General features: G+C 45.5%; 1 protein-coding gene across 1 annotated transcript in view; it reads left to right on the top strand.

Moving 5' to 3' along the window:
- LOC138488743 (anterior gradient protein 2-like) overlaps positions 1-16,646 on the top strand; it is an 83,099-nt gene that overhangs the window by 60,835 nt on the left and 5,618 nt on the right. The window contains exons 6-7 of the mRNA XM_069616011.1: positions 5,930-5,993; positions 13,615-13,698. Coding sequence (XP_069472112.1) covers positions 5,930-5,993; positions 13,615-13,698 — 148 coding nt within the window. The remainder of the gene's footprint in view (positions 1-5,929; positions 5,994-13,614; positions 13,699-16,646) is intronic.

Here is a 16,646-nt window from a genome sequence, read left to right as displayed (position 1 = left end):
TTTTCCAATGTTCTCTCCTTGATCTTATCTGGGTTCTTCCGGCCATCTCCTTTATATCTCTTTTTCACTTGGTATCCCAGATTCTGTATCACTCATGGGCACTGCTGTCCTCACTTCCTCCTAGCCCCACGGTTCTACCTCTTCCTCTTGAATCCTCTTTATCCCCAAATCCTTCCCATGTATCTCCTGGATCTGTCCTATTTCTAATCTAATGTCCTGCTCGGGTGTTGCGGAGAATTTTCATTTCTGGGCTGATTCCCTTTAACCTTAGAGACTCCCAGCTCTTTTGCTGGACTCAGGGCTTTTAAAATGTTACTGCTGAGTGAGTGGGATCCTTTTCTCACTCACTCATGTGTTTTCCTGACTATTATTTTCTATGTTCCTGACTGTTTTATGGAGTCTGGTAAACTCCATAGACATCTGCTTTTGCATTGTGACACACAGTACCCTTTGTGCAGTGCCAATGAGAAGTCCCTTGGACTTCTCTTAATGTTTAACTACATTTTCCCGGGTGAACTACTGTTCCCAAGAATAGTAAAATGACCCCTGTCTTACTTACCTTTGCTTTATGGGTCCAGCACACTCCACCTTATGTGGAGCGCTGTGGTGTTACATAGTGACTCCTTTAACTCATTCCTCATGTAACATTTTGTTACACTAACTCACTTGAATGGCTGGTGGCAGTGGATTCTTTTTTACTACCTAGTGACATGTATCTGCAGGCTGATACCTCAGCTGCAGTGCTGCACCCAAGGGCGATAATTTTCTCAAAACGACTTCTGTCTTCTTTTTTCACCATTTCTTATTAGTTAGTTTCCCTCTGGACTTTTCCTCTGTTGTTTGCATCAGGTGTGAGTGCTTTGTGTGTTTTGCCTTTGACGGGCTTCAGCGCTGAAGCCCAGCCAGGCTCCAGTGTGTCTGGAAAGGCAGGAAGTGAGGGAGAGTCTAGAAACTTCCCGGTCCTTTGTCTCTAAGTGTGCCTGAGTGAAACCAGTTCCAATTGGCTGGCTGGCTGGCTGTCCTGGAGGACAGCCACCATGCTGTGTGATTGAAGGCCTAGAGCTGTGAATGAATGGGAATTTGCATAAAAAGCAATGTTTTTGGGACTAAGAGTAGAGTCAACCACTGGAGCACAACATCCAAAGCAGAAGACGAGAGAAGATGCCAGCAGCACCCTACCGGACCGTGAAGTGCCCAGTGAAGCCCTGCAGCTGTGCTGACCCCATTTTCGAATCAACAGGGAAGACCTTTAAAAGACGACTTCCTCCCTTAGGCTGTTGGGACCAACTTGCCTCGAGACAAACTCTATTCTGGTGCAACCCCCGACTTGCTGTGACTTTCTAAGGCTGCAGAATCCCAATAACCGGGGTACCTCGACCACCTGTGAGTGCTTTGACTTCCAAAGTCTGAATCCGGCCAGATCTACGTGTCATCCATAGGACACTACAGAAGCAAGAACTCCACATCCAGAGTCCCCTCACCAGATTCCAGGACCGAGGGATTAAGGAAATCCTAACCTGAGGTTTTCGTTCTTCTTTGGTGCTGAATCGACGGAAATCCATTGCTGCCGAGTCCCTCTCTCACTTGAGTGCTGCCGCAGGAGCCTGCCAGACATCCACCCTTTCATCAGCACGACCAAGGACCAGGAACAAGGATCTGCTGCATTGCATCCAGATGGCATCCAGCTGGAACAACTTCTTCATTTCAAAGGTACTGTGGGGCTTGGGGTACATTATCCTTTTGCCATTTGGGGTGCTTCCTATCTTTGGGAGTGCGATTTAACCCTACACTAAGTTGACCTCAACCTACCTGCACTAGCCTTACAGCTTGCATGTTCTAAAGGTGACTCCTCCTGAGTTTCTGTGATTTCTCTTTTGAACACTGACTATTTAAGAAAAATCTTCCCTGGCTCCCTAAAGGCCTCCTTCTGAACCTATTGGCGTTGGCAGTGCTTGTTCCCTTCTAGGTTTTAAATGTTGAACACTAATGCTGGGATAATAGACTACCTGCATCCCTTTGGGAGAATCTACCAGTTCTTATAACCGACCAGTCTGTTCTGATCCAACCCTAACCTTTCCTTCCTTAAATAACTCAATACTGCAAAGGTGATACTATATAAATGCTATACTGACCTCAACTGATGTCACCTCCGGGTGCTGGAACATGTGTAACATATGAATTAATTACTCGCCTGCTTTATTTTTCACTTGCTGCCAATTGCTGCTTTTTAAAGAATGCTCTAAATATCCTTGTGTATAAATAAATAATGTATTATATAACTGTGTAAGTGTTTAATTGGATACTTGTATTTACTGATTTCATTGTACAGCTCTACAGCTCACATTACCCCTCTTACGATGAGCCTGGCTGCTCAATCACACTATCAACTTGTGTAGTCCAGGCCTATATTAAAAGGTGGGTTACCTAATACCAAGAGATAAGTCTTGTGTAGTTCCACACCAGTTGGACTGCACTCATTCTTACCTAACATCGGGTCTATCTCTCCATTGTTCCTAGATCCTCCTTGAAGCTCTTTCTCCTCATTACCTCCTCCTGGGTTCAGATCTTCTCACCTCCATTACTCCCACATCCGCCTTCTAACACTTCCTTTATATTGTAAGCAACTCATTCCATATCACCACCTCATTTTCTCCATTGTTGCCTCCAGCTGCTTTGTCTCTATGTTCTTTTCCTGACTGTTGCCTCAAGATTGCAATGGCTCCTTTCTCTCCACCTACTCACCCCCTCAGCTCTCCACAAATCGTCTTGCTGTCCAGTGCGACCCCCTCTCCAGCTTACTTCCTCTCTGGAGCCCCCTCTTCTTTCACAGTCATCCAGCCCCCTCCAAATGAGAGCCTCCTGCTGCCTCCAGCTTTTGTACTTTGCGCCCTCCTCCTCTGGGTGAGCATGTCCCTGAGGGCATGCACTTTTGAGGGGAAGTGAGTAAGGGTTGTGATTGGCTCTTGCTTATAGTCACACCTCCGTTAGAGTGAAGTTTAGGGACTTGGTCAACAGTAGGAGTCCCAGCCACCATTTTGGAATGCCTTTCACTCACTCCAGTGCTCCCTGTCCCTGCCTGGGGAACGATCACCAGCTGAAGTGTGGCCCACTGCTGCAACTGGGAACACGTTGGGCTCTCCTTCCTTCATTACAGGCTGGGTTTGTAAGGATGGGTGTTTATCAGGAGTTTCTCTGTTGCGGGAATAGGGTATTTCTGCCCTTGGGAACTCTCTGTGGTGGAATGAAAAGCTTACAACCCCAGTGCAGTTGTCATGCTCCAGGGTACAACAAAGCTTCAGCGTGTGCGTTGTTTTCGGAAGGACAGGAGGCTCTGAAACCTGATGTAACGCGTCTTTGCGATTCAGGCATTTATCATAGTGACGTGTTGCCTTATGAAATATGTCTCTTTCATCCTTGCATGCGATTAATGATGTTTCTGGACATATGCTACTGTTACTAGTACCGTGAAAAGTGTTTACCTTAAAAGCACCGTGCTGAATTTTCACGATTGTAGCTACAGCCCCCCCTCCTCCTCCATTAAATGATGCAGACTCTGCCATTGGGAAGGGGGGTACCACTGTTGGGGCTCTTGCTATTTTGGTGAACAAATAGGTATCAAGCTGAGGCAGGGGTGGATTTAGTGGAATTATGAACCTGACCATTAAGCCCTTGGCTGGTGGGGCTCGGGGAGGGGTCCGTTTCCCACAGGTGGTGTTGCACTGCTGACATGTGATTATCCCCTGCCAAGGAGCAACAACCAAGGCAGACCAGATTATCCACACCATTTCACCCCTGGGCCCATCATCCACTAGGTCCGGGTAGTAACCGGCCTCTTGAGTCATAGCACTGGAGGTTCTCAGTTCCAGGATGCATGCGTCTCTAAATATTGTATATTATGCTTTTGCGCTGGCGCATAGTATAGTTCAGGTTAAGAAGAATGTTCTATGGAGTTTCAGAAAATAACATTTCCTAATGTGGTTCGGACCCTTCCATGAAACATGAAGTTTTAAGACTTGACAATCTGTCATGCATGCACAGAATGAATGTGCATCTTATATATGAACGGCACACGTAATTGTGGGAGATGTACATGTACACTACACTACTATATGTAGGAAAACTCGAAATATCAGGCCCGAATGATGTCCCCTTTCAGATAAATATCACATGTATTGGAGATGTAAATTGTGCCCATGTATGCCATGTAAAACTCATACATACACATCAAACTAAAACCTCACTTTAATGTGAGTTTTCATACAAACAGGAGGCATAATGGACATATGCATTTATTATGACTTAACATTAAACACTTGTATGCTACTTGGATGCCACACTCACATGCCAGACACATACACAATACTCTCTTATGCCACAAGTGCTTCTATGCCTTACACACACATCAAATGTTTTCTTATGCCATACAATCTCACAACATACTCACACAACATATGCACATACCCCATACACCATAAACTCATATGCCATACACTCGTACAACAAAGTTGTACTTTATACACTCCTACACGACACTCTCAAAGCCACACTCAAACCCCACACACTCATATGCCAGACGCCCATATACCCAACACTCATGTACCACTCATACACCATACACTCATATGCCATGTACACAGCAGACACATACGCCATACGCTCATATGCAATACATACGTAGAAATACCATTAACGTACACTTGCTCCAAACCACTACAAATTCAACCTTAACACTCACTTCAAATATAAGCAGGTAACATCAATAGCATAGTCAACATTTAACTTCATTAGAAAAAAGCATGCAATACAGTCCCTCTAACCATTTTTCTTAAGGGCCATTCCGACTACCGCCAGACAGAGCTTTCCCTTTTCCCCGATCTTCCTTATTGGCCTTGTCTCTCACACTGGTCACCTTCACACTACCTTCCCTGTTTCTCCTCTCTCTCTTCCCTGTGTTGTCATTTTACAGTGTGTGAACATGCACAAAAACACCCCTAGCCATGAGTTTCCTGGTGCCGCTCATGCAGCTTCATGGGCTCAGTTCTTCCGGAGTGCTATTATTATATAGTGTTTTTGGACCCCCTGCACACGACTAGAGTAGCAAACACTGCAGATTCTTAATGTGGAATGGGCAGGATGATCCTCCAACGTGATGTGAGCTTTGAGAGCAGATTTAGTGATATTTAGGGAGGCGATCCGCCATCTGGGTGTGGATTTAGAAGCAGATCCCCCATCTTAGTATGGTTCATGGTCGCATATTCTCAATATCTTGATGCAAGATCACATCCTCAGCCTTGGTGTGGGGTATGAACATATGTTTCCATATTTTACTGCAAGTGTGGGGTATTGATAGGTACTAGACTACAACATATAGACTGCTACACACCCTATCCCAGATGTTTCCTACCAGGCCCCCCCCCTCGTCATGTCAACCTCTCCTTCCTGGCTATAATCTGCAGATCATTGCACCCTCCTTCCTTCTGTTTGCTCTCATCCACATACAGCTTTCTTGAAGCCCATATCTTTGCTTTGACAGCTCCACTGGAACAGAAGGACCTCCTACATTTCCACCAATGCAAAGATGTGAACACCTTTCATGATCTCCATGCGCACACTACTGTCTGTCTACTATGTTGTATTATAATGTTACTGTAATAAGTATTGGACAGTGAAAAGTTAAGGGCATGCACAATTCTGTATGAAAAATGTTCTTTCTACTTGCAACAGGCACTTTCTGGTGACCTGATTATGTTTTAGTGATGCATCGTGGAGGGAAAGCAAACTCATATTTCCATTGTGACTGCCAGGGAGCGTCGACTTCATGGGGCAGAGAGTTTAAGGATATTTGAAAATGCGTCCCTTGACGCGCCTGTTCAGCTATAACCCATGGCATAACTCTCCTTCTGATCACTTTTCATCTCTGTTTCTGTAGCATCCAATTGCTGACGCCAACTTAGCACCTGATGGCCAGTACGTCCCCAGGATTATGTTCATCGGTGAGTTTCTTCCTGGTGTTGGAGAAAGGCTTTCCATCATGTAATGAACAATAACTAACACATGCAAACAGCTGTGATTTCCCATACACAAAGATGAGGCATCATCAGGGCTAGGATTCAGTTCTTGAGACCTCATTTGGATTCTATGAGTTGTATAGAATTGGCTGTGTTCCTCATTTCACATTAATTCTTTTATTTTGAAAATTCTCAAACACTATTTTTCACAAAATCACCATAACAATTAGCCTAAAACGGCCATTCCAATTGACAGTATCGGTAGAGAAACAAAGTAAATTAGCATGAAATCTAAGTGACCTTCAAATTCTCACCTAGCATGACAACGCCAGAATCAAAGTTTAAGAACTTTAGTTTTTTGGGTAAATTTGTCACATGATGTCCAGGTGACTCTTATAGTTTACATCATAAAAATACTTTTTTGACAAACTTGTTTGCCGAAAGCCATCCAGGGGAGTCCTTGGATAACAGCAAGATGCTATCCTCAATTCTTTTCTCTAGAAGATGCAGACATTGATGGAAAAGGACATGCTGGGGGTCTCCTCTAGCAAGACGTCTGTTAATAGATGTTAATCGGGCATTTATTCCAGAGCACCTTTTAACTAGTATCCCATATTATACACAACGCACCGAGATTAAGCTAATCACACAGTGGCCAAACATTATTTTTAAACTTGCATTTTGAATTGTTGTACAAAATAAAAAGAATCACCAACAAATTGTAAGAAAAACCTGTTGCAGTATATATCAAACTTCAAGTTGTTGCAAACCAGCCCTAACATTTATTTCAGTTTCATATATAGCACAAACCTTGACATCAATGGGTCTGAACAATGCAGATGCACTAACATATGCCATACACCATGTAGAGCTAATCGAGACAATCTGATATCATAGTGTTCATAGTGGCATATTCAGCACTGCGTAACCTGCCTAATGTGGATGGAAAGAAGACAGGCAGCTGGGTATAGTCACCATCATGTTTTCTCATATGAGTAGTTTTCGACATTATTTAAAGTATATTATCTTTGTCTCTGCGTACTTTCTTTAAACAGAAAAATCAGCTACCAGAACTTTATTTGGCAAATCATGTGTTACAGTGAAATGTTTCAATATATAAACATCAGTGCATGTGAATTGAATAACATATCAGTATTGTAAAAAAGATGAAACTTGGCTCGCTACATGTTGGAGATAAGAGCCCTACTTCAGAAGAGCTTCAATACGGTGTATCGATTTGCTTATGTTACCCAATAATGCATATGTTGTGATTCTCCATAACCAAACCTGGTATACAGGCACTGAAATACGCTGGCTCTTTAAATTCAGCACTTTTTATGTTCATCGTGGACATGAATGGAAGGATAAATACTGGTAGCAGACTTGTTCATACCCTTTAAGTGCCAAGGACGCGGTATCTCGTCCTTGGGATTACCTCCCCAGTGCCGAGGGTCAGATAGCTCGTCCTTGGCACTTAAGGGGTTAATGAAGGAGAAAATGTTAGAAGGCTTTGCATGGTGAAATACTGAAATCACCAAAAAAGGCCTTGGCACTGGGGGGAAAACCCATGTCAGTTAATGTTTTTTGAAGTCTTGAATTTTAAGCTGTAATATACCTTCCTTTACAGATATTTTTGGCAAATATTATTATTTTGGTACAGTAATTAAAAATAGAGTTAAAATATTACATTTTCTGTTCAATGTGCCACTGGCTTGGCATCAATGCCTCCAGTACTGTAAGAAACCCCTACAGGGTATTTGTTTACATATAATTCGGTTTAAAGTTTAGAAGGGGGTTCTACAAAACACACACAATGTTAATATCAAGGAAGGCTATTACATTTTTGTGAAATGTGATCATGCAGCTGATTGGAATTTTGGAGTCCAGTCTGATCTTTGTATGCCGGAGATCCCTCAACATTTGACTCCATATCTGCCACTTTTGAAAAAATTACTTACCCTGGGTAATGTTCTTTCTGATCCATTTTTCTCCCACAGATTCCCCATCTTGAATATATTCGGCAGGATCAGCTGAGTCACAGAAACATTGATCCCAATAGGGGGTACAGTGCAACTCCAACATTGAATTTCCTCAACTCACCTGCTCCTCGACACAGGATGTGATGTGGGGTGGCTCTTAATACCTTGCATTATGCACTGCAACCTCAATCTTCTTTCTTCCTTGTGCTCATCCGCGGGAGGGAACTTGAAAGGGAGCAACACGCTCTCTACCTGTCAGACAGTATGGGAGGGCGATGAGAAATCTCTTGGAGGAGAATCCACCAGAGAGAACATTACCATAGGTAAACCATTTGTTCTTCTAATGGAGTGCACCCCCACCCCAACAAATTCCTCATCTTGGATAGACTCCCATAGCAGTACTTTTTTTTACGGTGACGGAGAGAGTGAGGCTGAAGAAAAGTTTGTCACACCAAGACATTTTGCAGGACTACTCTGCCAAATCGAGCACCATTGGGTTTGAAACATAAGAGCCTTGCTGTAGTGTTCATTTGAAAATCTAAAAAGCATTTAATAGTGGATATTCACAAGCCCTGCCTGTCCAAATGTAGCAAAAATGAAAGCACCAATGCTGTTAAACATGAAAGTGGATCTAAATCCTTCTCTTTGCACCAAGCCAGGAACTTTGTCTACCTGTAACTATAAACAGCCTTTGTCGCTGGCCACCTGTAGAGAGAAGGCCCTCCAAAACATCTTCCGGGTGGTCCCAGTACCTGTACCTAGGTATCTCAGCAACCACGCATGAAGACTGAGCTTGCAGAGGTCTGGGTGAAGGACAAGACCCCCATACGTAGAACATAGGGCCATATCCAGAAGGTCCGGGTTCCATGTTCCCCATGGCCAATATGGTGCAGCCATGATCATGCTGTTCTCGTACCTTTTGAGGACATGCGGGATGACAGGAACTGGCAAGAAGGGAAACCTTTCATTCACCTGAAATGCGTTCACAAAGCCAGTCTCTGAGGAAATTCCTGGAGCAGAAGAATTTGAACTTCCTGTTGGCACTGAGGGTAAACAAATCCACCTGCAGGTTTCCCCAAAGTTTGAAAATCTCCAAAAGGACCTGAAGAGACATGTAGCACTTATGGGAGACTGAACCCTGCCTACTCAGGTCATCTGCCACCACATTCTCTGTCCCAGCCAGATGTGCTGCTGAGAGTGACACATTGGTCTCCAATGTCCAGAGCCACATTGCTTCAGTGCACAGGGGCAGTGACCCCCACATCCGTTCTCTTCTTGAGGAATTTTTTGTATGACCACTGTGCAGCCCACCAGAATAAGGACACACTTAACCTGGACAAAAGGGAGAAAATGAAACAAATGCCAGTATGATTTCCTGCAGCTCCAAAAAGTTGTGTAAACTGGACACTGCTGAGGCCAAACGTCCATTTTCTGGGAACTCGTTCAAATGAGCACCCCAGCCCTTCAAGGAGCCATCTGTCATCACGGTCACCTCTGGCCAAAGTTGCCAAAAAGGCAGTTCCTGTCATCACATTGTCTCGGCGAACCCACCACAGAAGATTCTGTGATACCAAAGTTGTAACCTCCAAGAGATTCATCAAACTGCTGAGAACTGTCACCAACAGGATCTGAGAAGCCAAAGAAGGGAGCTTATTCATATAATAGTCTCTGGCACTAAAACATGCAAGAAGCCATGAGGCCCAGCAGCCGAAGGAAGTCTGAGGCAGAGGCGTTGCTGGGGGGGCGGGGGGCTAAGGGGGCTATAGTCTTTTAGTTGTAGCCCCGGATAGAAGCTCAGGGCTTACAACCAAAAAGGCTAGCTAGCCCCCAGTCCCGGCAGTCCCAAAATTAGCATAGCCCCGGGTCTTTTACAGACCTATCAAAACCCCTGGTCTGAGGCCAGCAAATATTCAGCATTCTGGAATGTCTTGACCATCCAACTGATGTTCTCAACTCTTTGGATCATTTGTGAAGGGGTCATTTTGACATTTTGAAACTGAGCGATAAGCCAAGGCATTGTAGGAGTTGGCAGGTTTGGCTCAGATGGTTCAGAGCCTGTTCCAGAAAAAGGGCTGTTATTAGCAAATCGTCCAGAAAGGGAAACATGTGGACTCACCCTCTGAGACTCACTGCCACCACTGACAACATCTTGGTGAAGGCCTCTGGGTGGAAAATAGACCGAAAGGCAGGATCCTAAATTGGTAATGAGTTCTGCCAATCATGAACCTCAGGTACTTTTTTTGATTTGGGAGTATGGACACATTAATGTAAGCATCCTGAAATTAGAGGGACACAACCAGGCCTGGGACTATAGAGCCTGGAAGATCTTCACTCAAGTCACCATCCTGAATTTGTCCTTCCAGAGGAATGAGTTAAAGTGCCTCAGGTACATCATGGGGCACAGTCTTCTGTCCTTCAGCACCAGAAAGAAAGTATTGTGGATACCACCCTTGACCCTTCTCTGCCGCAGTTACCAGCTCTATGGCTGCTTTCTCTAGCATGGAGCAGATATCCTGCAGGAGGAGCTGGTCTTGCGGCCAAAAGGGACCAGATAGAGGGCAGTTCAGGAAACATTTTATGTAGGCAAGGCAGTAGCTTTGGGCTACCATTTGGCAGACCCATTCTTCAGAACTAAGGGTAAACCATTTTCTGGAACACTGCCTGAACCTTCCCCTGGAGTATAATGAGAGTCTCTTAAAGGGATTTGAATTTGATGTTGGGGACGGCGGTACTGCCGCTGTCATGGAATTGCCTCCCTTACCACATCTGCCTTGACCAGCTCTGGTGTAATGCCTCTTGACTTGTTTGACCACTCCTGCCTGGCTTCTTCCCTCTTTGGACAATCAAAGAGAAGTAGCAAAAATTCCATCCCTTCTAAATACAAGTGTAAGAAGGGTGTCCAGAAGGCTACCTAACTGCCAAACCTAGCACTTTTGAGGTGGCTTTGTAAGCCTGGAACTTCTAAAGGGGCTCATTCGACTTAGTCCTAAAGAGGTGGACTCCATCAAAATGCATGTCCAGCAATTTAGCCTAGACATCCGGAGCAAACCCTCTTGTCCTCAACCAGGAACACCTAGTGACATAACTAATGCCCATAGAACCTGCCACGCCGATCATTGTGCATCCAATCCTACCTGTAAACCCTGACAGGCTGCCTCTTTTCCATCAGAAATCAAGTCATTGACGTGGTCACCTCCCCTTCAAATAAATGAGAATCAGTACATGGGAATATTTTTCAATGGCCGACAAGGTATGTGTGATGCAAAAACCTTCACCATGACATCTATTTTGTACTCCTCCTGTCAAGTATAAGGAGGAAAAGACTGAGGATTTTGAACTGACTGTAGCTGCCTGCATCACTATGCCGTCGTGCTTGGACAAGAAGATTGGGCCCAACAGTGGCGACTTATATTTTCTTAAGTATTTTTCCACAGATGGTGTTGAATACTGTCTTTTGTACTTGGAAGGGCAAAACAGTCCTTTTAAGGGACCCTTGATCCAGTATATCTGGAGATCACACTGGGTAATCGTTTTTGCCAGGGCATCCCACCTGAGGCACTCTGCCTCCCTGGCAACAGGGCTCCAGAAGGCAGTGCTGGAATGCCCATAATGGCACGATTGATGATGGCAAGGCCGGGTAAGGTGTTGACACCACTCGCATCCCAGCTCGGTTGCCGGATCCAACATTGGAGCTTCCACATCCATTTCATGCCATACAGAATGGGATCCCCTCAATCATCAAATATGGACTGCATTGAATGGAGAAAAAAAATCTTGTTTCAACTCTATAATATACCTCAATTCCTCTGTTGAAATCCCCATTGACTTTGAGGGACAAACCCTAAGGTTCGAAGGCGAAACACCAAGTTCAGAAGCCATCGACCCAGACAGTCACCAACTCCACTTGGGGAGCAGTTTCGCTCAATGCCCAACTCAAGCTCTTAGGGTTACAGGTATCGGACTTCAAGGTAATGCTGCCTCTGCCTTTCGACGTCAGAGCCGTAGTCGCTTGTACTCTGGCTGTGGAAAAAATCTCCAACATCTGGAGTCAGAATTGCTCCCACTGCTCAGCTGAGGAGGATTTAGTGAAACTTTCCCTTTTCTCTTTTGGGTGACGAGTCCCAGGAGGTATCCTGTTTGATGTGACATACTTTCTTTTTTCTTAAGGGTGACAAGGAGGAAGAATGAGATTCACTCCTTGAGTGACAGTGCTTTGTAGGTTTGTTGCGCCTTCTCCTGTACTAGCTGTCAGAAGAATGGCCTCCGTTCACGCTCTGCTTGGTTGCTTCAGAAGACATACCTTCCGAAGAACTGCCTTTGGAAGGGGTACTCACAAGGGACTGCGATGCAGACTGAACTAACGCCAATTTGGCTGTCCTTTCTTCACAGGGCCCTTGCGGTGATCGATTGGCACAATCCACACTTTCACCACATTGTGCGCCTTCTCCCAACACCACAGACAAATGGTGTGGCAGTCAGCACAACGTTTGAACCCCAAGGTGTGAGAGGGGGACATAATAGAGTTGCAAAGTATTTTTTCCATTAGAGAAAAAAATTGAGCTAGAATTCTGAGAAGCATATGGGGGGGAAGAGACTCGGTCATTAATTGAGTCATTTGTTATAGTATTTTTCACCATAAGTGTGGTCCCAACACGCTTTTAGTTGAACACCCTCGGACGGACCGGGGTCCAGAAAATTGGGGGGTGCTATTATGCGTGTGTGCATTTCAGCCAATATAGTTATGTGAAGATGACCAAGACCCTGGTAGTCACCCATTTCTAAATGGAGTGTACCAAGGACCTAAGGGAGGATTGTGTTTAAGGCGATAGAGAGTTAGATGGGAGGCTACAGTTAAAATTATAGTCCTTAAAATTAGCTCCATTCTTAATGCAGAGTTGATGTGCAATAATGTTTGTGTTATATGTGTGTGCATGGTGTATGGAGTGAAACCGTGCTTTCCACTAAGCAGCAAAGGTGCAATGTGCAGGCGAAAAATAGGTTAATTGTACCAACAAACACTGAGTAATTCCTGGGTTCCATCTACTTACAATGTGCATTACTTAGTCTCACAGGAGATTCAAGTGCTTGATAAGTGCATAATACTCGCCCTCCAACAGGTTCCTAGAAAGATTGCCATCCCTAGTTCCTTCTATTGCGCAATCATGACCCCATTTCATGATTGCGTGCGGCGGCCTGGCCTGCCATCCTGTGCTTCGGAGTTATCCGCCATGCCAACCCTGAGCAACGGGTCCAAATTGCCTGATTGTCCTCCTTCGGCACAATCAGCTTGATATTCTCAAAGTGCATTTCAAGTGCTGAGGTCATGGGGCGCGCTGTGAGGTATATAACAGCTGCCTGACATCACATCCAGTGTCAGGGAGCAGTTGCGTCGAGGGACCTCTACACTGGAGTAGCACTGCGCCCCCCTGCTTGGGCAAAAGTTTCCACATTCAGCTTATACTGCCAAATATTTCCAAGATGAGTCTGTGGGAGGATGTAAGCCAATAGAAGTCCAGTTACACAAGGCTTGGGATGGGGAGGGGGATTGGCTTTTAAATACACATTAGGGATGCTCTTCTTCAAATTGTTTGATTTGTCACAACACTCATGCCCTCAATCTATTACAGATCCATCGCTGACTGTCCGCACCGACATCGCCGGCAGATATGGAAACAGACTGTATGCCTACGAATCTGAAGACATCCCAGAATGTAAGTCACAAGATAGGAACTAGGAAGGTATATCTTTATATGGTGCTTATTCATGACGATCTTTAAATGCCCAAACAAAACCACTTCGAGGATGAACAGAGCCCTCCACTTCCACATCCTTGCTTAGGCACTAAACTCAAATCCATGCAACCCAGACCGACACCAAATGTTACAAGAGTTCACGTTTCTTGATCGAATTGAAGAGGGTCCAAGATGCAATTTCTGATGTGCAGCAGGGCCAGCAGACTATGACATCAACAATATTTGTATGTGGCTTGATTTACAATTGCATATATTAATACACAACGCTTTAAATAGGTTATAAAAGATGTAGCGAGAGTCCCCAGCTGACAGTGATGGAATCAGCACTTCAAATCCAACCCTTTATTCTTAGCAGGGCCTTAAAGCAGTTGTAGTGCCCAGCTGTACCCCCTGATTTTTCAGACTCTCTCTGATTTAGCTCCAGTACTACCTTTCCTAATCAAGCCGACGTGAGCCCAGTGCCAAACCAGCTTCCTGGTTTGTGCTGCCTTCTGTGGGGGTCCATCCTGAATGGGAGGCTCATGTCCCATTAAGTACAGCCTGGCATGTTTTGCCAAAGATTTGCCACAAATGAGAGAACATGCGCAGCACAGCTCTCCAAAATGTATTGCTGCAAGTCGCTTCTACTTTGCTAAAGGATTGGGTTGTCAGGGCATTCAGTAAAGGCGCGTTACTATTTGGTGTTTGTAGAATTGGGCTTGGTGCAGATGTCCATGGTACTTGCACAGCCAAGGTGTTTGAACTGGGAAGTGTTTACCTTCCTTGAAGCGTGTAGAGGCTCAACAGATGCGCTGCATGTGCTGGTTGGAGTGCTTTATTGTTTGTTGGGGCAGCATTTTGGGGCTTTCCTATGGTTGCATTTGTTGATAACACAGGAGGGGCTTTTATGGTCACCGAGCCGATGATGGAAACACATTGGATTGTCTTCAAACTGGGCAATATGAAGCATCAGGCTTTTGGTCTGGATCGCTACAAGGAAGACGACATTGGAAAGCCAGCAGATGCTGCAGTGACAGCAGGAGATGATGGCAGCTACCACTATTACCAGACATACCTTGGGCAATAAAGGGCAGAACGCGTTGAAATAAACAGCGATAGGTGCTGACCATTCCAACCATTTAGGTAGAGAATGAACTCAACCCGAACAGGCTTGACGCTGGAGGTGAATGACTGATCTCCAATGGGACACAGTTGGGATTAGTTATGTTTTTGATGTAAATATTTTGAGGAGGTTCATGGAAATGCATGATCTACTGGGGAATAGGCATATTTCTTTACACTGGGAATGGTTTTGCATGCTGGTCAAGTTGTGTTTCGTCAGCACAGGCATAGAGGGTATGATTTAAATTGGTCTTCAGGGGTGTGAAGAGTGCTGGTGATATAGGCACTTATTGAGGCACCCTGTATAAGACAGGATGGAAGTTGCACAGAGATGCCTCGCTCAAGTCACTGTTATTGTTGGACCAGAGAAGATGGATCGGGGAGAAAGAAGTCTGACAGCTGCTACTTTGCAAAGGCAGCGAGGCAAGATCTTGTGTTATGCAGTGATGTAGACTTAATGCCCAGGTTGAACTTGTGGAACACCCCTGGAGTCCGGCAGTGAGTCCAGTCTGCCCAGTCCACTGTGTTTTCTGTGAGAGGAGCTGCTGCAACCACGCAGTCCTGTTTCTACTGCTACTGCCTTGGGGCTTAAAAGCACCTTTCCTGCGCGGAGCGGAGTATGGCAGTGAGTCCAGTCTGCCCAATCCGCCCGTGTTCGCCTGTGCGCTTGTGGACAGAATGTCTGATTCCCCTAAGACTTGCTCCCTCCCAGGACCTCAGACCCGCCACAAGACTCTTCAGCATCGACGGAGGCTGAATTCATGGGCTGCTGCACCGCTCAAAGGCTTGTCCGGCTTGCTGGGCAGCAAGGTAAGCAAGTTAAACAATCGGCCTGACATTCCATCACAGAATACTCTTGCTACTTCCATGGAGTCAGCCCTGTCTGAGCTGCCCGAAGCCGCGCCTCAGCCGTAATCGCAGCCCGCATTGGCAGGCTCCTTGGTCCATACTGCCCCGCTCCCTTCGCATGCTGCCGACTGTTCAGCGGACGCGAGTGACACTTTCCAGGCCCCGGTGGTTGTTCGCCCGCCTGCGCTGCTGTCATTGTCAACTCTTGTCCCTGTCCCAGTGACAGTGGCGATGCTGGAGCATACCCTGATTCCACGAGACTCGAGAAACTCACCGGTGAATGCGGATTCACCCGACATTTACTTCTCTCCGTTCGATATCATGGACACCGAGATTATGAGTGTCTCACAGGGTATTGAGGACGTCGCACAGCCCGAAACAGTTGACCTTAATGGGTCTTCCTCGACTTTACTGGCATTGAGCCGTGCTGCTGTGAACTCAAATAACTGTTTAACCGACTCGGCCCCCGAAGCTGCTCATATTACTATGGATAAGCCTCGGGCTGTTTGCGACTTAATGGAACCTGCGAAATCTGCAGACTCATGCTCTTAACTCAGAAGTCTTGAACCTGCCAGCACCCTATAACTTGCCTTTGCTATCCCCAGTCAGAATTGCCGCAGGACCTTCGTCGCAACCAATTGTGAAACTCTCTTTAGCTGCTTCACTCGCTTCCACGCCCCAGCAAGCGTCCCCCTGCTGCCCCGCCGAGAAATCCTTGGAAACTCGGAAAATGGCAAGTTTTCCTCTATCTTCTGAAGTCAGAAATTATTTTTAAAAAAGTGCGATCGATTCCTGACAGTCAACCTTTCAAATATGCAAACTCCTCATAGAGATTCATCACGTCGAGCGAGCCCGAGTGTTGACTGTCCTATGACTCCTTCTACAAAATCAAGCCTCTCAGTCGCTGCTACCATTTAAATACATAACGTTCTCGCAGCATCATCACAAGCAATGAT

Source organism: Ambystoma mexicanum, chromosome 9 (assembly GCF_040938575.1).
Source record: "Ambystoma mexicanum isolate Mex_15411 chromosome 9, UKY_AmexF1_1, whole genome shotgun sequence".
Classification (NCBI taxonomy): Eukaryota; Metazoa; Chordata; class Amphibia; order Caudata; family Ambystomatidae; genus Ambystoma; species Ambystoma mexicanum.
The sequence above is the reverse complement of the archived record's forward strand: the minus strand, read 5'-3'. Positions and strand labels throughout refer to the sequence as shown.